At 54.0% G+C, this 21,654-nt stretch overlaps 1 protein-coding gene across 1 annotated transcript; it reads left to right on the forward strand.

Annotated features, from left to right (window-relative positions):
* Positions 1-656: 656 nt before the first annotated feature.
* On the forward strand, positions 657-17,527 carry BCL6 (BCL6 transcription repressor). The gene is made up of 10 exons (XM_032193365.1): positions 657-725; positions 9,380-9,418; positions 10,418-10,585; positions 11,544-11,765; positions 11,902-12,885; positions 13,438-13,619; positions 14,696-14,863; positions 15,840-15,970; positions 16,293-16,430; positions 17,276-17,527. Exons 3-10 carry the CDS (start codon positions 10,425-10,427, stop codon positions 17,417-17,419), a joined length of 2,130 nt encoding a protein of 709 aa, XP_032049256.1. The 5' UTR covers positions 657-725; positions 9,380-9,418; positions 10,418-10,424; the 3' UTR covers positions 17,420-17,527.
* Positions 17,528-21,654: the final 4,127 nt, after the last annotated feature.

Raw genomic sequence — 21,654 nt, forward strand, 5'->3', positions numbered from 1 at the left:
GGGGGGTGAACAAGGAAAAAGGGGTAAAACAGGGGGAAAAAATGAAAAAAAAAAAAAAAAGAAAAAAAAGGGAAAAATGAAAAACCAAGTTAAAAAAGAAAAAAAAAAAAAAAAGGAAAAAAATGAATTATCATTTAAAAAAAAAAGCATATATTTTTTCACACGCCCTCCTTCCCCCCTGCGTTATATTTTTTTTGGGGGGTAGGCGAAGAGTTGGGGGGGGGGTCCACGTGCGCTCAGCCCCGTCCCCGCTCTCGCACCCGGGACCCCCCTTTAGCGTCCAGCGCGGCGCGCGCGCGCGCGCGCTCCCCCGCGCCCGCCCGCCCGAACGCGCGCGCGCGCGCTCTCGCCGCCACCCCGCCGCGCCCCCACGTCACGCCGCCGCCCGCCGCCACGTGACCCCCGCGGCCGGGCGAGACCACCGCGGGGGGGGGGCCCACCGCGGCGAACGGGGGGCTCCGGCACCCTCCCCGCCGCCGCCTCCCCACCGAGACCCCGGCGGGGGACGCGGAGAATCCATTCGGGACCACCGGAGGGGGGGCGGCTCCCCGGCGGGGCGGCGGCGGCGGCGGGGAGGCGGTAGGGGAGGTCCCCGTCCCTCCCCGCGCCGCGCGCAGTGGTAGGGCCGGCAGCTCAAATTCCGAGAATTGGGCTCTGTTGATTCTTAGAACTGGGGTTCTTAGAAGTGGTGATGCAAGGAGTTTCTAGGAAAGCCCGGAGACCAGGTGATTGCTGCTTCTATTGCCGCGGCCGATTTTACCCTTTAATTCTCTCGCTCTTTTTTTTTTTTTTTTTTTTTCCTCTCCTCTCTTCCCTCCTCTCTCTCTCTCTCTCTCCCTCCTCTTTCCCTCCCTGCCCCGCTCTGGCGCCCAGCCGCCCCTATATATTTCTTACCCGTTTTTTTTCCCCCCCTTTTTTTTTTTTTTTTTTCTCTCTCTTTTTTTTTTTTTTCCCTCGGCAGGTGCCCCGACGGCACTTTTAATCCATCCAAAAAATAATAATTTTACCACCCCCTATTCCTCCTCACCCCTTATTCCCCCTCACCCCCTTCTCCTAATTTCCCCCCGTATTTTTTCATTATGATAACAATTCGCCTCCCCATCCTCAATTAACGCGCTCCTTATTAAATCAACCCGGGGACACCCCAACCCCCTCCTTACACCCTTAATAGTAAAAAAAAAAAAATAAAAAAAGGAGAGGGAAAAAATAATAATAATAATAAAAAAAAAAATCCCAGCCCCGGCTGCCCTAACGGGGCCGGCTCCTGCAGGGGGGGTCCCCCACGGTGGTCCCCATGGGGTGGCTGGGGGGTTTTGTCCCCCCGAGCGCTGCTGTCCCCATGTCCCCATCCCCGTGTCCCCCGGGGGGGCCCGGCGCTGTCCCTGCACCTGCAGGCGGCCGCAGGACGGCGGCGAGCGCGGCCGCCGGGGAGCTCCGGGCTTTTTATTTTGTTGGTTTGTTGTTTTTCTCGGGCTCGTTTCTCGGTGGATGGAGCTCGGGCAGGGTGGTTTACGTTCAGTTTGTTTTATTATTTGGTGTTATCGTCCTTTCGCTTCTGGGGGCTGTTCCGCTCCTGCTCCCCGCGTGTGCGTCGTGGCGCGGCACCGGGCGGCTCGGCCCTCTCTCGGGGTGATTTTTTTTTCTTCTTCTTCCCCCTTCTCGGAGGATTTTTTTTACCGCAGTCCAAGCTGGGGCTTTTTTCCCCGTGTGTGTGTGTGTGTGTCCCATTTCGGCTCCTTACCGGCTTTTTGCAACCTGTGGCGGGGCCGCGCCGGGATCTGTCAAAAGCCCCCGGGGGGCGAGGAGCCGGGCGGGGATGGAGCGGACTTTGCGGCATTTTGTCGGCCCGGGGAAAAGAAGCGGCGTGGGGCTGGGGGGGGGGGGAGAGAGAGAGAGAGAAAAAGAGCCACGGCGGGGAGGCTCGGCTTCCCTCCCGGCCTCCCTCCTCCCCGGGGCTCGGTGGCAGGAGCCGCGCCGGCCCCGACGGCACGGGAGGCGCAGCGAAGGTGCGGGGAGAGGGAGAAGCGGCTCTGAAAATACCGCGCAGGGGAGGGCTCCGAGAGGTTTTATTCCTTCCCCTCCCCGTCCTTTTCCTTCCAGCGATGCCGCCGCAAACAGCGCGGTGGAGAAGGAGGAGGAGGACGGGGGGTTCCTCCGGCCGCTCGGGGATGGGGTGCGCTTTGGGGAGGGGGTCGCTTGTCGGGGTACGGGGGAGCCCGACAACCCAACCGGGTTGTGTGTCCCCCCCTTTTCGCCGTGGCAGCCCTTTGCCGTGTGTTTACTACCGCGGCGGACTTGGCGCGGCGACAGCAGCTCGTAAATCTGCCGCCGGGAGCTGCGCGCCTGGCCCCCGGCCACACGCTATTCCTGGAGCGAGCCGCGCAAATAGCGCGCAAACAGCGCGCAAACCCCGCGCCCGGCCCCCTCCGCACCCCCCACCTCCTCCCCCCTCCAAAAAAAATAAAATAAAAAAATAAATGCGCAAAAAAAAAAAAAAAGGCAGCAAACAGCATTTGGGAGAAGGGGGAAAGCTGTTTGGGTGATGCGTGTTTTATTTTTATTATTTCATTATTATTATTTTTACACCCCCCCCCTCCTTTAAAAAAAAGGGAAAACAAAACCGAAAAAGCCCAACTTTGTTGTGAAAACTTTCGTGGTCGGGCGGCAGCGACCTCTCCCGGCCGTCCCCCCCCTCCCCTTTCTCTCTCTTCCCCCCCCCCCGGCCCCAGCTCTCCGCCTCGCCAGCCGGCCCCCCCGCCCGTAGTTTGCAAAGTCACAGTATGAAATGTTATGAAATCGCCTCTTGGGAAGGAGGGAAACAGAAAGCAGGGCGTTTGTTTAGAGAGGAAAGAAAAAAAAAAAAAATCAGCGGCGGCCTCTCAGATGTGCCTAAAAAGCTGCCTTTGACCCCCTGTTGCATTTCCAGGGAAAGAGGCGAGTCGGGGCTTAAAATCACAGGTCAGAAACAACAAAAACAAAGCCTGCCTCGCTTAGTTTTTTCCACTGGCTTCGGCTAGGCGCAGGATCGGTGCGAGGCGAGGCTGAGCCAGCCAGCTGGGGCTCAGTCCGTCGGTCCCGCAGCTGTCCGGGGCCGAATTCTTCCCCACGCCGCTGGACGTGTCAGCAGGGTTCAAGCCCTGGTTCGATCCGGGGCTGTGTATCGATTCCTGTCCGGAGGTTTTAGATGCTTTAAAATATATATATTTGCTGTGTTGTTTTAAAGGTCGGCAGGATAAGTGCTTGAAGAACAAACGCAGGCTTCCACCTGCAGTCCCTGGTTGGGGGGGTCTGCAGTTCAGAAATCCCTTAGAAAATATTTTAGGGCAGACCTCTCTTTCTCTCCCTCCGTAGGCAGAGCTACGGAGGCAGAACCTGAGGTTCTGTTATTTTCCTGCTAGCGATGGGATTGCTGGCTTCAAAAAAAATAATTAAAAAAAAAAAAAAAAACACCTTACGTTACAGATAGCAATTTTTGCCCCGTGAAACAAATCAGCCACCCATCTAAAATATTCAAAGGGTGTCTAGCAATTTTCCAGAGGAATGGATTATTACATTGTTCCAGTAAGAAAAGACTTCATCTCCGAGCATTCAATTTTGACTGGCAAAACAGATCAAAGATCTCTTGGGATGCATTTCAATTCCAATTTCCAATCCCCCTCAGTTCTGCCTGTCTGAGTCAATATTCAGAGAGGAAGTGGAGGTTAACTAGTTAGTTATTATTGTGAAGGAAGAAGTTGGAATGAGAAGTGATTCTTACAAATCTCGCTTTAAAGAGGGGAGGGGAAAAAAAAAAAAAATCTGTCAAAAGTCTTTATGCTACTTTTTAGACGTCCCTATTTGCAGCCCTGGGAGGACGTAAGCCTGCTGTCTGATGAGACAAAAATAACCTTAGCAGAAACATTAAGTTTTGAAAAACAAGGCTGGAAAAGCTCATAAAAATAATGTTGCTCAGACGCGTTTTAAGAGAAACAGAATTACATCGACAAAATTATATGTTTTCCAGGTTTGGTTGGGGTGTTTTATTTTCCAAGGGGAAAAATTGGTCCCGCAGCAAAGCTGACTGGTGCCATCTAGTGTCGGGTCTTCTCCTTCCTCCCCGGCCAGGGGCTGAGCCGGGAGGCTCGGGAGAGTGGGAACATGTTTATTAACGCTGCTTTTTAAAAAAAGAAAAAAATGCTTGCTAGCTCGGAGGAAGGTGGCAGAGGAAACTCCGGATGCCGCTGAACTTACTTAAGGAGCCTAATTGGAAACAACCGAGTGCTTATTAAAGTCACTGACATTTCCATATGGAGCTCTCTCTGCATCTGGTCATGAAATCACATGTGAAAATCTTTCCAAGTTGTGGTGCTAATCTGCCCTTGAATTTCTGCCTAATTTAGGTTGTATTGTAAAGCTATGCTTCTTTTTTTTTTTTTTGCCTTTTTTTTTCTCTTCCACATCATCCCCCCCGGAGGGGCTGAAGCTTTCAGCCACCAATGGCAGCAGCCTCAGGTTAATTTGTAGGCATGTTTTTTAGTAATAACACCGACGCTGTCCTCCAAAACCCATTACAAAGACAGGTGGTAAAACTTACTGAGGCGGTCCTGTGTTTTTTAGCAGCAGGGGTGGATGTCGTCTTAATTTGCTGGAATACCCCATTAAAAATAAACTCGTGTTACGGAGTCTGTAGGTGAGTGAAATGAAGCTCTGACCTATAGACAGACTATACGGTGTTTGTCGTGGCTGAAAAATACATTTCATGCCCGTTTTAGTCCGTGTGTGGTAGTGTTTGGACTGCAAACTCCACGAGAAGGGCTTTTACGGGTTCAGTTGGATCCCAAAATGTTGTTTTCAGGTTTCTGAGAAGTTTGTAAAATCTAAATTTGGTGAAAAGTTGCCTGCATGCTCGTAACCTCTCGTTCCGTTTTTATAGCGGCATGGGAGTCTATAAACAGGAGCCCTGTATGCTGAGTGCCTGTATTCTTTTCTAATCTATTTTTAAACCATTCTTCTGTTTGGCAAAAAGTGACACTTGGTTTCCATGTTTACAGCAGGCATTGGCAAACCTCAGGAGTTCACAGTTTGCAGTTTGGTTAGATGAATATCCAAAAGTTAGCATCTGACCACTCAGCTTCTTCAGACTGCAAATTTAGACTGCAGATGTAGTCCTGCCTGCTTTTTTTTTTTTTTTTTTTTTTTAATCCGTGCTAGGTCTTGGGTTCCCATTACAGCAGGGCACCGGCAGCCAAAAGACACACACACACCCCTGGCCCTTCAATCAGAGCAATTCAGGGCTGCTTTCAAAGCCCAGCAATCTCAGTGGAGCTTCGCACCTAGAGCAGGGAGAGCTGTGGGAGTTGAGAGGGGGGCAAATTTGGGGCTGTTTTTTGGTTTTGTTCCTCCCTATTAATTTCTCCTGGCTGGTGTGCTCCCTTTGGCTTGCACACCAGGAACCCATGAGGACAGTGGGCTAAATAAACACGGAGGTGTCTCTCCCCTGCCCGGGGACCCTCAACATGTATTCATGTCTCACCCCAGCTAGGGGGGATGCCGAAGCTGGTCCTCGCTGCCACAACGAGCTGTGTCTCCCTATCAGCCCCAGGCAGACAGAGACAGGGGGGTCAGTACAGGGTGGGGACAGCGGGACCCCTCCTCTGAGCCCAGCTGGGACAGGGATGCCCGGCCCCAGCTGCACCCTGCCGTCAGCTCGGCGCGGGGCTTGGCAGCACGTGGCGTCAGTCCCTTGCTCCTTTGGCTTCAGCCGGGACGAGTCCCTGCCTTCCCTTGAAAAATTAATGTGCCAAATTGCTTGGGGTCATTGGAAATGCTGAAGGAGGCTCGGCTCCTCGCTTCCCAAGGGCACTCGCTGGCTCTGCCTCCTCGTCGGCTCTCGGCTACGTGAAGGGCAGGGGGAGTCTTCCTTAGTGGAAAATGTTGGAGGCAGCTCTGATGGCCCCCCCCCTCCTGCTCTGTTTTTTCTTCTGCAAAGACCAAAACAATGCGGAGACTTGAGCTGGGCCAGCTTTCAAGGGCAATCCTTTTAAACCCTCTTTTGAAGTACAAACTATAAAGTTCCCTGCAGCGCTCAAGAAAATATGCAGTTTTCCTGGTTCCAAATGCTGATAATAAACCCGTCCGGATAATGTATTGCATTTCCTAGAAACATTTGTTTGCTGGCAGGAAATTGGATCAGATTGAAAGTTAGCAGAGACCGCTCGATATAGCGAGTGCAATCTGCTCACGGAAGGGTACGATGGAAAAAACTACAGGGCTCGCACTGGCGATGCTGCTTTTGATCTGTGCTGACACAGTGCGCTAGGACTCCTCTCCGTCTCTTCTTCGGTTATTATTAACCAAGCCACGTTTTGGCCTAGACGCCAACCAGAAGCTGCTAAATTAATAAAAACCGTGCTGTGACAGCTAAAGGACGCTTGGTGCCCCCTGATTGTGTGATGGGGGGAAAGCCGAGCTGGGAACTTGCGTACCCCCAGCCCACAGCATCCTCTTTACGGTGGCTCGCAGCACCCCTGACTGTGTCCTGGGTCCCCCCCCTGCACCCCATTTCTCTTTCTGTGCCTCTGCTCCCTGCACTGGACAAAGCGAGCATCCCCTCTTGGTTTTGGGGGGAAGCTGGCAGCCTGCTGGGTAGGCAGGGGGGTGCTTCCCTCTGGGGCTGGGCTGGGGGGGGGGGTGGCAGGATGGAGCTTCCCCTGGGCGGGCAGTTTCGGAGCTGTGTGTGGGATGAGGCTGTGGGGAAGAGAGACTTCACCCAGCCGCCCCTCCAGGGTGAGGTGAGGGAGTCAGCGCTGCGGGCTCTGGAGCAGCACAGGGTGGAGGGGTAGGAGAGCTGAGCTCGGGGGGGTGGTCGGTGCCCCCACCCAGATTGTGCGTGGTGGGGGGAGAGGGGCAGGATGCGGGGTATCCCCCGATGCGAAGAGGATGGGGAGGAAGGCGTCTGCGCTCTGCACAGGGCTGTGGGAGGATGGATGGAAAGGGATTCCCTATAAATAGGGGAGTGGATGGCTGCAGGGATTTCCCTGTGAATGGCAGGAAGGCAGGATGGGGGGTGGGTCCCAGCTTCTCCCCCCACCCCCCCCTTCCCGTGCCTGTGGCCGGGAACAGCTGCAGGGGTCTCCCCTTTGCATGAGGTGGAGCTGGGGGGTTCCCCCAGCCGTGGGCACTCCCTCCGTTTGCCCACTGTACTGGCCCCGGGGAGGACAGTGCTGGCCCTGGGCTCCCTTCCAGGAATGGTTTTTCTCGGGGAGGTGCCGGCAGGGAAGGGCCGTTCCCTGAACCGCTGGGGCAGACCCACTGCCTTCCTGGAAGGCAGCAGCGGTGACAGTCCCATGTGGCCACCCCCGAAATGGGCCCCGACCTTCCTCTCCGGGCACAGCAAGCCCCGGCGTGCAGCCCCGAGCACTGCCACTGGCCCCCACCTGCGAGGTACCGGGCAGGAAAACTTGGTGAGGGGGGACACTGGGGTGATGCTCTGAGCCCAACTAAACCTGGGGGGCACATCCTGGGCTGGAGAGGGGTGTGGGTGGAGAGGGTCATGCTTGGTGGTTCCCTAGTTCCCCACCGCTGTCCTTTTTTCTGCTGTCCTCCTCCCCGAGCATCCTCCCTGGGGTGCGGAGCTGGTGCTGTGCAGCGGCCGGGAGGGGCAGGGTTAACGCAGCTGGGCTCGGAGGGGAAGGAAGGTCCCTCTCCCTTGTGCTGCACACATCCTGCAAGCCGGAGGGCTTGGGATGCACCTGCCCGGCTCCCATACCCCACAGCACTGCGCTGGGGAGAGGCGATTTGGGGAAGGGGCTGAGCGGGGTCCGGCGGTGGGAGAGGAGCGGGGTGTCCCCGCAGCCGGCAGCGCTGTGGGTGAGGGAATTTGGTGACAGCAGCAGCGTCTCACGTGATGCTCACGGGCACAGAGTTCATCTTGCAGTTTGTTGGTTTATAGACGGGTCAGTCCTGGCGGCTGTGACACCGGGGTGAGCCACCGGGAGCCCGGCCGAGGTCGGGATGCGCCCCGGCCGCCCTAAATACGGCCGTCTGCTGGTATAGGAAGCATGGATGCGTGCTGGGCTGCTTGCAGGGTGCTGTGAGTCCCTGGGCTTTCGCTTGCTGGCAGTGAGCAAGTACAGAAAGGTCAGAGTCTGCAGTATTTGGGAAATGAGTCACTTTGTGTGTGTGGTGGAGTTTGAAGATAGCCAGGCTCGGAGTAGGTCTAGAAGATTTGCATTTTATGGCCGGGATAGGGCTGTAAGACACCCTTCTGGGCTTTGCCTGCGACACCATGCCTTAAATCACTCCTCTTCTTCCCACCTCAAGGTTTCTGGGGTTTGGGGTGCAGACCCACATATCAGCTGTGAGGGAGAGGGCAGGGGACACCCGTCCTCGCAGGGCTGGATGCGCTCCCCGCAGGTGCTGGCAGTCCTGCCGGATCCCTCTGCATTTTGGGGTCAGCCCTAAAAATAGCATGGTAAGGTTTTGGGGTTTGTTGGTTCACTTGCTCATTGCACTTCCTGTTCCTGCTGGGGCGGCTGCTGGGGACCTTCCTCCTGGTCGGTGCCAGGTTGGTTGTGTTTGTTGGTTTTCAGTCAATTCGGAGGTAGCAGCACGAGTTCTGGCAGCGAGCTCCTGGGTTTCCTTGCCCTGCTGCCCCAGCTGCGTTACCCGCGAAGCCAGCTGCTGGAGACAAAGCCTGCGGTTTGGGGGAAGGCTTTTCCAGCAGCCAGAGGAAGGCATTTGTTTTGGGTCCCCTTCCGTCTCCGCCACCAACTTCCTACGTGATCCTGGCCAAGTCGCTTTGTTTGGTTCTTGACGTCCGCATCCTCCCAGGTCCGCTTGGCAGCGCCATCCAGCGCGCTTGTGCTGGTGTCTGGGGCGTGTTGGTGTCCCGAGAAGGTTTATCGCTGCTTGGAGGGCCACATTCAGGCTCTTTCCAGGTTTCCGAGCGGAGTGGCAGCAGGTGTTTATAAGTCATACCTGATAACGAGGTGCTGGGAATATGACATTGGTCTTAGATGTGGCGCTGCCCGGGAATTCGGTCTTGGCAGGGGAGAGCTGTCCCCGAAAGAAGTGGTGAGAAAATTCTCACTCGACTTCCCTTCCCCACCTGCCTTCAAGTTCCTGAGTCATGGAAATGAAAATCTCCTTGGCATACGCCCATGGTTTGGGCTAGAGGGTGTGGAAGAAGCTATGACGGGATTCTCAAAGCCTGTGGTTGTGATAAGAACGTACTGTACCGGAAGAAACAAATGTTAACCTTACTGGAGAGTGGAAGGTTTGTTATCTCTAGCTTTTATCCCACTGATACTCGAGGGAAACAGCAAGCTTGTGCGCTGCCCCGGCCAATTCATAATTATCGGCTAACGTGGTGTTTGTTTTCTTCTGCTTTTATTTATAGGTTTGAAAGAAACTTTTGGACTGTGAATTGAGGCATTGGGTATGTAAATTTAAATTTTGTGCTTCCCTCCCCCCCCCCGCTTCCCTTTAAAGTGTTGAATGAAATGTTTCATTAGCCCCAGCTGGGATTTGTTTTCGGGAGAGCAGCTGCTCTGTGGAAAATGCTGTACGTTCGCATGCCGCTGGGGAAGGAGGAGGAGACGGGGCTGCGGGAAGGGGCTGGTCGCTGGGGAACGTGGTGCTGGAAATGCACGATCCAGCCCAAACCCGGGGCAGGGGGAGGTGCAGGCTGCCCCGAGAGGCTGGTGGCAGGGACATCTCTGAGACGGGTCAGTGTGTGTTGTGCTAGGAGAAGGCTTTGTGTGCCTTGACTAACCCAAGCCTTCCTCACTGGGATGGACTGGGCCGCGGTGTGGGTAGCAGCCCGGCAGGTTGGATGGGTTCTGCTCCTCGCTGCCACCATCCATCCGTTGGGAAACCATGGACAGGTCTTCTCCAGGGTGGCCACCTGATAGCAAGGAAGTAGTTGGGCGGTGGGTGAGGGTTGGGTTGAAATCAGACAGCTCCAGCTGGGACCTCTGAGGCCTGTTTGGCTTCCCGTGGCTGGGTTCGCAGCCAGCAGGCTGGGGGCTGAGGTGGGTGGCAGCCCAGGAGGGATCTGAAGGCTGCCAAGCTGTGCTGGGAGCTCCTTGGGGATGAACCTGAGGAGCAGTGGTGGTGGTGGGAGGAGTGGGCTGGGGTGGAGCCGCCATGGGCGAGGCGAGGAGAAAAAAAAGAGCCGGTTAGCTAATCCTCAGGAGGGTCTGGGCTGGGTGGGACTGAGGCACGCCAGGTCTTGCTGTTGGCCTACAGACCTCACCAGGAGACCTGGCAGGCACTTGGCACGATGCGGGGCTGTTTGTCCCAGCACCGAGGAGCTGGGACACCCATCCTGGCCACCCGAAGGCATCCCAGAGCAGCAGCTGCCTCCCCGCTGGGGTTAGGTGCTGTCCCGGCTGCGTCTCCATTCCCATCCTTCTCCCGCTTGTGTTTTGGGCAGACCCAAGATGGCCTCGCCGGCAGACAGCTGCATCCAGTTCACCCGCCACGCGAGCGATGTCCTCCTCAATCTCAACCGCCTTAGAAGCCGGGATATCCTGACGGACGTCGTCATCATCGTGAACCGGGAGCAGTTCAGAGCCCACAAAACAGTCCTGATGGCCTGCAGGTGAGAGCGCCTGCCGCTTCTGGCCACCAGCACCGCTGCTGCGTCCCCAGGGAGGCTTGTGGGTTTTACGGGCAGGGAAACTGAGGCAGAGAAGCAGAATAGAAACAGGCTGCCAAGCAATTAGCACCAGTAAAAAGGGATTACTGAGACCTTACATCTCCAGCACGGTGCCCACGTGCGACCCATGGGGACAAGCAGGAGCACAGCGGACACGGGGCATCTCTGAAGGCAGGGCACAAACGCTGTGTGGGATGGGACAGGACGGGAGGGCTGGATGCTGCTGGGGTGAGCGAGTCCTCTGTGACCGCGGTGTCCCCTGCCGCTGCTATTTTTAGAGCTATTCCTCCCAGGCTGCTGGCTGCACCCACCTCTGTGGATTTTCAAGCCTGGTTGGGTCTGAAATCCCTTCCCAGGTCCAGGATTGCTTCCTAGTGACCTCTAATTAACATCCCTCCACCGCCTAGCTGCATTAACTGCGGATGCCTTTCAGGGTTTCGTGCTGACAAGATGAAAAGATACGGAAAAACAAGGATTTGACTGCTAAGACATCTGAAAAATATTTTATCAACATTTCCTTTTTTTTTTTTCCTCCTTGTTAAAGAGGAGCATGGATGCCCCAAGAGGCTTCTGAAAGAAATGAATCACAGTGGGAAGGGGGTGGTGGTAAGAACAACAGAAAAAGGTGAATTTCTAAACTGAGGCAGTGGGGAGTTGTTGAGCAGGTGAGATCTAAAAGCAGGCTGTGCCGGTTGGTAAAAGTGCAGCGCAGAAGACGCTTACTAAGCTAGGAAACCAAGCTTGATAATAAGGGGGAAGCTCAGGGAATACTGTAATTGCCTCCTTCTCCTCCTTCCTTATCACGCACAAAACTCTGTGAGCTAAGGGATTTCAGGTAAATTCTCCTTTCTTCCTCTGAATCGTCGTTAACACTCATCTTCCCTCTGCCTCCTCTCTGCAGTGGCCTCTTCTACAGCATCTTCACTGACCAGCTCAAGTGCAACTTGAATGTCATCAACCTAGACCCTGAAATTAACCCCGAGGGGTTTTGCATCCTCTTAGACTTCATGTACACATCCCGCCTGAACCTGCGGGAGAACAATATCATGGCTGTGATGGCCACAGCGCTGTACCTGCAGATGGAGCACGTGGTTGATACTTGCCGAAGATTTGTCAAATCTAGGTGAGCACCTTAGGTGAACTTTGGAGTTCCTGGCATGGTGTGTTTGGGTGGGAGGGGGGGGGACTGTCTAAATATCTGCGAGCTTATCCTTATGTGCTGAAAATGACTGCATCTCTTCCTTTCTGCCTGGTTCCAGTGAAGCTGAGATGGTGTCTGCTGTGAAGACCCCGAGGGAAGAGTTTTTGGCTGGCCGGATGCTGAGCCACCCAGAGGTGATGGCTTATCGGAGCAGAGACGTCTCAGAGAACAGCATGCCTCTCCAGAATGGGTCCCTCTGCAACGGGAGGGCTTTTGCGCCTGGCTTGTTCAACAGTTTGTCTGGATCCTCCATTCCCTACCCCGGGTACAGCCCCCTCCCTCTGAATGGCTTCCTTGTGGATGACGAGTTGCGGGAGATGAGGATGCCTCTCTCCGAAGTCTCAAGGGCAGGCGCCTTCCCCAAGGAGAGGATCCTGCCGTGCGACAGCTCCAGGACAATCCCCACCGAGTACATGAGAACCATCACCGACATCTCGGCCAACATGTGCCACGCCACCATCTACGCTCCGAAAGAAGGCGCTGCTGAAGAAGCCAGGAGCGACATGCACTACGGCGTAGCCTCTGGCCCCAAACCTGTCGTCCCCTCGATCCGGAACAATCCCTACTTCTCTTGCGACAAAGTGGCCAAAGAGGAGGAGAGGACCTCTTCAGAGGATGAGATCAGCCAGCACTTTGAGCCCACCAACACCCCCCTGGACCGCAAGGGACTTATCAGCCCCCAGAGCCCCCAGAAGTCAGACTGTCAGCCCAACTCGCCGACCGAGTCCAGCAGCAGCAAGAACGCCCGCATCAGTCAGAACTCCAACTCCCTCTTCACCAAGAGCCCCACAGACCCCAAAGCCTGCAACTGGAAGAAGTACAAGTTCATCGTCCTCAACTCTCTGAATCAGAACACCAAGCAAGACAGCGCTGACCAGAATGAGATGGGAACCCTCTCTCCTCGCACCTACATGCCCATGTCCACCTGCCAGCAGTCCATGGAACCGGAGCATCTCAACGTGCAATCCCCCACCAAGATGAGCGTGAACGGAGAAGACTCCAATATCCCCCAAGCGAGCAGACTCAACAACATCGTTAACAGGTGAGAAGATGTCCCTGGGGAGACAAGGACTCCCTGTGTTGTTGGTGAGGGTTTGGAAGTGTGTGAAATAGATGTAGCGTTGCGCTGGGGTGTCCGGCCGCGGGCAGGTGGAAACCTCTGCACGTGGTGAAGCGCTGCCAGCGATGTCGGCTGGTGGTGGAACTGGGAACACTGGGTCAGGAATTCCTGGCTCGCTTCAGCAGCTCTGGATGGTTGCTGGAGCCTGGATTCGTCGAGCCTGGTTTTCACCCTGTGCCTAGAGCTTTTGGTTGGCTTTAGGTGCTGGAAGGGCCAAACTAGCGTGGAACAGTGTGCTATCCCCTGGACCTGGATGTTCCTAGAGAACTTTGAGGTCATTTTGTGATGGGCATCTGAAGGATGTGGCTCAGGGACCTGTTGTTGATCAGGGCTATGCTGTGCATCTCACCGCAAAGGTCTCCCCATAAAACGTGGATGTTCCTCGTGTCTGGAAGGGTGCAAACATCAAGGGCCCAGTAGCTCAAGCACAGCAAGAGCCTTCTCACGGCTGTGTGCGTTGCTGTCCTTCCACAGGTCCCGGGATGGGTCCCCTCGGAGCAGCGAAGGACAGTCCCCGCTGTACATGCATTCGTCCAAGTGCAGCTCCTGCGGCTGCCAGTCCCCACAACATGCTGAGATGTGCCTTCATACCCCTGGCTCAGCCTTTGGAGAGGAGATGGGGGAAACCCAGTCTGAATACTCTGACTCCAGCTGCGGTGAGTCTTGCATCCCTGCTCGCCTTTTTTTTCAACGGGCATGCGAGGGGGCTGTGCGCTCTGGGGACCCGTCCCCCTGGTGCCCTTCACCCAAAGGGCATCAGACCCATCTCAGAGGCTGGTAGATCCCAAGGTGCTTTACCCTTTCAGCTGGCTGAGCAGCATGTGAGATGCTCACACGTGGGAATTGCTTCCGTCCTCCCCTTCCCCAGACACCTTGTGCGGGGAGTTAGTCACCTGCTGCCAGCTTGGCAGCTCAGGACAGGAAACAAAGCGCACCCCACCCCGCCAGAACCACACGAGAACAAGCTTGGCAGATGTAATGACCCTAATGGGGATTGGGCAAGCTGGTGTGTCTCATGCATCCGTCACGGTGTCTTCATTATCAGGGAGCCCGATGTGCACATCTGGAGAAACGCAGATAATGAGGCTTGCAATCTCGTTGCAAAACTCCCCAAGCCCAGAGAGGAGTATCTGTGCGCTGATCTGCCTGCAGCTCAGGGAGGGGGAATGCAGGATTGGCACTGTGGTGTGCTCAGACGTCCATAAGGGAGCCAGGTGTAATGCTCACAGCTCCGCAGAGCATTTAAGAGTTAAGCCAGAGGGGCCTGCCTGCCTCTTCAGATCATGGCAGTCTTCCCGTTCTCAATGTAGACATCTGTACTCATAAAGGTTTGCACCTCTAAAGGTGCTGGAGGTCCAGAACTGAGCACCCCTCCTTCAGAGGATGCCTGGTAACTTGGGTGCCGTTGTGGGCCTCTCTGAAAAATGCCCAGGTGACCTCCCTGGCTTCTTAGAAGCAGCTTTATAGAAGCAGTAGCTGGTGTCACACTGAAGGAGAGGTGGCTCGTGTTGCCTCTTCTCTCTCAAGCCATGCACGTTGATCCTGTGTGCGTGAGAAGGCTGTGGAGGTCATGGCATGGCTGACCACAAACACATCTGGGCCTCCGTCCTTATTCCAACACTCGCTCTGCCTTCCCCTCCCCACCTCCCCAAGCCATACACGGGCCCATTTTGGTGCTGGCCATACAGTGCCCATCTCATCCATCTCATCGCTCCCCTCTCTGCCCTCCCAGAGAACGGAGCCTTCTTCTGCAACGAGTGCGACTGCCGGTTCTCCGAGGAGGCCTCCCTCAAGAGGCACTCCCTGCAAGTGCACAGCGACAAGCCCTACAAGTGTGACCGCTGCCAGGCCTCCTTCCGCTACAAGGGGAACCTCGCCAGCCACAAAACCGTCCACACAGGTACGGCGACGTCCTGGGGGGCTGCCAGGGGCTGGGCTGCGTCTCCACGAGGGCTGAGCTCATTTACTGTAAAGCCCTGGGCTTTTCTAAAGGCCGCTTGCACAACGCGTGGCTGGGAGCAGATGTGTGGCCACCAGGTCACTTTGTGGTAGATTTAAAAGAAAATAAAGAAATCATTTAGGGGAAAAAAATCTGTTTTGTTTTGTTAGTTTTTTTTTTTTATTTATTTTTCCTACATCCTAGAAATCCAGATCCTATCTAGGCTGGCAGAAAGTCTGCTGATGGGAAAATCTGTGAGCGGATGGACTGTGTGAATCAGCACAATGAAAGCTGAGAAAGGAAAGGGATATTAAGGGTTTAGTCATTTGCTGACAAACCTGGGGATTTTTTTTTTGTGTGTGCTTTTATTAATGCGTAGCATGTCAACAGCCAGCTCCCCGGCTGGGGAAGGGAAGTGCGTGCTGCTGGGCTGTAAAGACACCATCCCACAGCCCCAGCTGAGCTCCACGTGGCCACGGGGGTAACCAGGGTGACACAAGCACCAGGGCAGGGTTTGAGGGTGTGGGGGTCAAAGTCCTCTGTCCCCCCAGGTCCTCTGCATACCCCAGGCCGGAACATATTTGCTCTTGAATCAAAAACAAAAGAAAAAGGCAGGAAGGGTTAGGCGATGACTGTATCCCAGTCCCCACTGAGCTCATCTTAAAGCATCCTGAAGAAACTGGTTAAAACTTTTTTGCAGCTCCCCTCTAGCCATGTGAAAGCCAGCCAGGGCTGACAGCATTAATTGTAACCAAATAACGAATGGGAGCTGGGCTTGATCATCCAAAGTTCTTCTTGATCATCCAAAGAAGAACCAAATGGCCAGGACAGGATGTGCTGGGAGCGCAGAGGGAGCCAGGTGGCTCTAGGTGGCTGACTCAGGGCCAAGGGGACATCTAAGGTATTTATGCCTTGCCCTTTCTCTTGGTCTCTGCAGGAGAAAAACCGTACCGCTGCAACATCTGCGGGGCACAATTCAACCGGCCGGCCAACCTGAAAACCCACACACGCATCCACTCCGGAGAGAAACCCTACAAGTGCGAGACCTGCGGGGCCAGATTTGTCCAGGTGTGTGTGACCGCCGGGACCCACAGTGCCTGGGGAAGGGGACACAGAGACCTGAGACCTGGGGTGCTGTGAGGGGGCTGAGGGACCATGCTCGCCGCCTGGGGCAGTTTTTCCTGTGTGATTAGGGGATAAATAGGGGCTTTGAGGTCTGTGGGGACCAGTTTGCTGGCTTAGTAGGAAACTTGATTTCTGCCGGTTGCTGTTAAGGATTGGAGAGATCAAACCTCAGACATGTGGTCCTGGCTCTCTGCTAGAACCCATATACAAATAAATACATAAAATAAGCTGCTGGGAGCTCTGACCCGGGACTTACTCCCCACAGGTGGCCCACCTCCGCGCTCACGTGCTCATCCACACCGGGGAGAAGCCCTACCCCTGCGAGATCTGCGGCACGCGCTTCCGGCACCTGCAGACCCTCAAAAGCCACCTTCGAATCCACACGGGAGAGAAACCGTACCATGTGAGTGACCCTGCTGCTTTCTTGAGGGGCTCTCAGCTGGAGGGGGATGCTGCCAAACCCAGGGGGTGGGAAGACACCCCCATGCCCTTCACCAGCCTCTGCTCCGTGTGTCCCATCCCTGTGTTGTGCACTAGCCACATGCAGCCTGGGCTGGGCACATCCGAGCTGCTCTCCTTTTTTTCCCCCTTCTCTGGAAGAAGGTCATGCTTCTTCAAATAGCTGCGGCTTAAATTACAGCCTCCTGTGGTGCGCCGGGATGGGGCAGAGGAGCAGGCAGCCTCACCGGTGCTGGTGGTACCCCACCCTGCCTTGCTGCAGCCCTGGAGGCTCTCGGCTCTTTGCTGAGGCTTTTTTATCTGCTAAGGAGGGAACCAGAGCAGGGACTGTCATCCAAACATCCCTCTGGAGCCACCCTCTTGGCAGGGGTCAAAAGCAGCTCCCAAAATAGCCCTGTAGCTACTTTGAGTGTCTGGATTAGCAGCTTGTTGGTGCATCCATCAACAGCCAGGGTCACATCCTGAGGGACCTTTGCACGTCCCATAAATTTAGGTGTGCTGTGGAGAGCCTGGCATGTGGTGTGTGACCCCAGTAGAGGTTCCTGAGCTGTGGGGATGGAGCGACAGGGCAGAGGGACAAGGTCTAGTGATTCAGCAGCCTCCCTGCTGCTTCTCCCCCCGTGCCTCCACTTCCCCAGTGCCATCTGTGCAATGGGCGCAGCGTGCCCAGGTAGCTGGGGGAGGACAGGATTTTGCTGTGGTCACACTGCTTGGCCACCACCTCCAAGGGAAGGACGTGTCCCCTGATGTGATTTTTGATGCCCTGCACCTTTGCCTCTCGCCCCACAGTGTGAGAAGTGCAACCTGCACTTCCGCCACAAAAGCCAGCTGCGGCTCCACCTGCGGCAGAAGCACGGGGCCATCACCAACACCAAGGTGCAGTACCGCATCTCGGCGAGCGAGGTGCCTCCGGAGCTCCCCAAGGCTTGCTGAAGGCCGAGGATTTCCCAGGAGGAGGTCAGGGGGAAAGCTGTCCAAAGGATACTTGCAACACTTTAAAAGAGGAGAGGAATATTAAAAAAAAAAAAAAAAAAAAAAAAATCATCACATGATGGAGTGCCTCTAAACCCATAGTGCAGATAGGTGGAAAAACATTAGAAACAAAACAAAACAAAAAAAAAAAAAATACACGGGTTTTATTTTTCCCAGTTATGTGAAACTAAAAGAAAGATAAAGTTATTCAGATCTTATTGTATATAAAACATAAAAATAAAAATAGTCATTTTAAATGTCTGTGCAGTGGAGTGTTAATAAACTCTGGAGTCTAACCTTCACAGCCTTTGCCGTTTGAAGATGAGGAATGTAATGTTGATTTATGGGAACAGATTTTTTCTTTTGTATGCAAAATGTGTGTTCTTTTAAAGAGAAAGTATGCTATTAAAGAGAGGGCTTTAACTTTTTTAACCAAAGGTGAAGGAATCTATGGCAGAGTTGTAAATATATATAGATATAAATATATAAATATATATATAAAATAAATATATATAGACCTTTAAAAAAGCTATATTAAAAATATATAAAATGCATTAAAGGCTCAGTTGGACTCTGCAGGCAGAAGCCATTCTGAGAATCTTTATTATGATAGAGCACTTAACGAGATATTTTAAAGTATTGCATCTGTACAAGTAAGAAAATATTTTGTCTAAATGCATCAGTGTATTTGTATTTTTTTGCAAGTGAAGGTTTACAATTTACAAAAAAAGTGTGTATTAAACCAACAAAGCTGCAGAAGGAATTTAAAATAATAATAAAGTGTAATTTTTTTTGTTCTAGTTCTCAGTCTGTATATATGTAAAATGTGGTTTCGCACGGTGCCTTTCTTTTCAATGGAAGTTTTCAATGTATGGACTATATTGAGCTCAGTTTCTTCTTCAAGGTACAGCCTGATGTTGCAAAAGGAGTTTTGGTGGAACTCTCTATCGGGGAATGTTTTTTTTTTGTTTGTTTCGTTTGTTGTTTTGTTTTTTTTTTTCAGTCTTATTTTACATGCTTGTGTTATAAACAATCTCGGGAGACAGGGTTTGGGCTGTGTCTAAACTGCATTAATGCGTTCTGTAAAATATAGCTGTACAAATAAAAGAATAAAATGAAGAAAAGTGAAGCACGATGCTGTCAGAGGTCTCTTCTTACCCCTCTTCCTCGTGGAGCGCCCCGAGCCCCAGATGCTGTCCCCAAAGGGGCTGAGCAGATCTCTTGGACAGGTCCCGCAGAGATGGCTTCTGGCATGGCCTTGGAGCAAGGTCCCCGGGTCCTGGTGGGCACCGTCCCCCTGTGCCACCTCCGTGGGATTTTGTGCGTTTGCAGCAAGAAGCTGGCAGAGAGAAGGCAGAGCCCGCTGCCAGGTGACGAGGCATTTGTTTGCATTTCCTGGAAACCTGTGCGATTGCCAGGGTGGCTCGGGGAAGGGGGCTGCTGGTTCAGCTCCTTGCACAACATTTCGGTGGAGCCGGGGCGCTGACCTCCTCCAGGAAGCGGCTGGCCCACAGCACCTGGCTTCCAGCCCCGCAGCCTGCTGCCCCTGCTTTTGGTCCATATCCAGGGGCTGAAGCCATGGGGGGAGAACTGATTCTCAGGAAGCTTGTTTAGCTCCAGAGAAAGGGCTCTGTGCAAGCACGCAGCAGCAACGTGTCCACAACTGGCTGCAGAAAACCAGGCTCAAAGCTGTTTGCACAGCACCATCTGTACCGGAGCAGGGCCCCTGCTCCTCGTGACCTGGGTGGGCTCAGGGTCTGCAGCTCATCTTTGGGTTTCCTTCACTTAATCCCTGGCCAGTTTGGGAGGCAGGGCTGGAGGGAGGTGATTCACAGAGGAGGACTTTGAAACGCCAGCGTGAAGGGGAGGTCCTGGCTGTGAGCGGTGAGGAGGAGCTGCAGAGAGGATGCGCCATGGGGCACAGGGTGCTGAGAAAAGCAGGGCATGGAAGGGAAATGGCAAGATGGGGGCAAGCCAGAGTGCAGGGCACTCCTCATTTCCCAGTGCCCAGGGTCTGCCAGCAGGTGAAGACATCCCCATAAGAGCAAGAGCTGAGCAGCCTCTGCCTCCTCCTGCAGCCAGCCTTGGCCAGCAGCAGGACCTCAGCCCCACAACCTCTCTCCAAGTGCTACCCCTATTTGACAAATATTAGGTTTCTCCCCTCTCTGTTGCGATCTGACTGCCTTTGAGGCCACTACCTCTCAGGTCACTTCAGCTGGCACTTTTTGGAAGCTGCTGGGCCGTGCCAATAGCCCCCACTTCGCCCAGAGGAGCAGGCTGCGTATCCGCGCCCCCATTGAGCCGCTCGGCTGCGTTTGCAAAATAAATACTGTACTTTCCTGGATCATGGCTGCGTTTCCTCCCTGGGACAGATTTTGTGTGTTTGTTCTTTTTTTATAGCGATGATGTCACAGCTTTTCCAGGCAGCTCGGCCAAAGCGATCACAATCTCTGTCCCTCTCTGTCCACGGGGCAGAGGTCTGCAGGCAGCTGGCACGGCCAGCCTGTGCCGGTGAGCTTTGCTCCATGTGGGCCGTGTTGGTAGAGGCGAGGGAGCAGTCAGACAGCTCTGCATGGCGTGTTTTAGGGCTGCCAAGCCCACAAAGGGTGACCTGGTACTGCCTGTCCGTGTCGGTGCCGCTGGGTTAGTTGGAAATCCAGCTCCAGACAGGGGGGTTGGTGCCTCCCAGCCTCAGAAGGGCAGGCACCAGCGAACTGACAAGCTGGCCGCTTTCCAGGAAGGTTCCCAGAATATGTTGGAGCAGCTCCTTTGATATCCATCTCCCCCTCCTCCCACATGAAGGCAAGCCCTAAACATTGGGATGTGGTCGCGTTTCCCTTCAGATTTCTTCAGCACTGAAAAACATTTCCCACGCTGCCGACACCTGCCTCATTTCACTTCCCAGCACAGGCTGTGGGGCAACCCCGCAGAGAAACGGGGCTTCGAGTTTCCTTGGGCCAAGCACTTTTGGGGTCTCCAGCAGCGATGCAGCAAGGTGCTGGGGCTCAGCCGGTGCTGCGCTCACCCATTTATCCCCTGGTCCTCGGGTTGGTGCTGAAAAACTCGTGCTGACACTGAAGTACGGAAGGTTTAAATGCAGGCACGGCAGTCAGCTCTTTCCAAAATGTGGAAATGTGCACGGCCGGGCCCTGCGCACCATCGCTGCTGGCAGCCCCGCAGCCTGCGCCCAGCACCGGGGGGGCCCCGCTGCCTTCTGCGGCGTGCCCACGAGAGGGCGGGCGAGGATGGAGATTGGGAAGGATCCCGGCAATAACCGAGCCGCAGGAATAAATGAATAGAGATGAGAATTAAAAATAAATATAATAAATTAATTAAATAAATAAAACCCCTATTTTATTAACCAGAGCCTCTGTTATTTCATATTTGCATGTGCTCACCCATCACCTGTATCCATCATCTCTTGCCTTGTGCTGATCATTGAGGAATAAATAATAATCCGGGCAACTGGGAGACTCCAGTTCTTATGGATTTGCACCCAAATCTTGCTACAGAAACTGCTTTTTATCCAGATACCTCTCAGCACAAGCACCCCCCAGCCCTCTCAGCCTACCTTCGTGGTGAGTGTGGCCCTTCCCGGGCTAAAAGCCACGAGCTCTGCGTGACACCCGCAGCAAGGGAATTGCAGTCAGTGCACAGGGACGTGACCTAGCAGACTGTGGCCTGGAGACCATCACCATATCTGTCAGAAATAGTGTGCACAGGCAAGCAATAAAACGTGATCACAGTTCTTACTTGTGCCCAGGCACAGAGGCATTTTATCTCAACTCTACTACTTTAAGGCTCTTTTTTTTTTTTTTCCATGAGAAGGAGTAAGAGAATTTCTTGACCTCACATGTTGCCCATCCCTGTGGGAAGCAGAAGGCAGCCCACCACTTGCTGAGCTGGGTCTGTCCCCAGCACCCTGCAAAGGGCTGTTACAAGCCCATATGGCATCCTGACACCACTGCCCCCTGCACAGCCCATCCCAGGGACACACAGCACCAGCTGGAAGGAGTTTCTCCCCTTTATTTAGCTCTCGTTTCTCATTAACTCCCAGGCACAGCTGATTATTCTTATTCACTCATTTGCATCTATAAAGCATATATGCTTTTCCAGAGGAATTTTATGATGAGGAATTTCAGAGCCCTGGCTCCTGGATCACAGCTTGGCACTACACCAAGGCTGAGTGCTGCAAT

Source organism: Aythya fuligula, chromosome 9, assembly GCF_009819795.1.
Source record: "Aythya fuligula isolate bAytFul2 chromosome 9, bAytFul2.pri, whole genome shotgun sequence".
Classification (NCBI taxonomy): Eukaryota; Metazoa; Chordata; class Aves; order Anseriformes; family Anatidae; genus Aythya; species Aythya fuligula.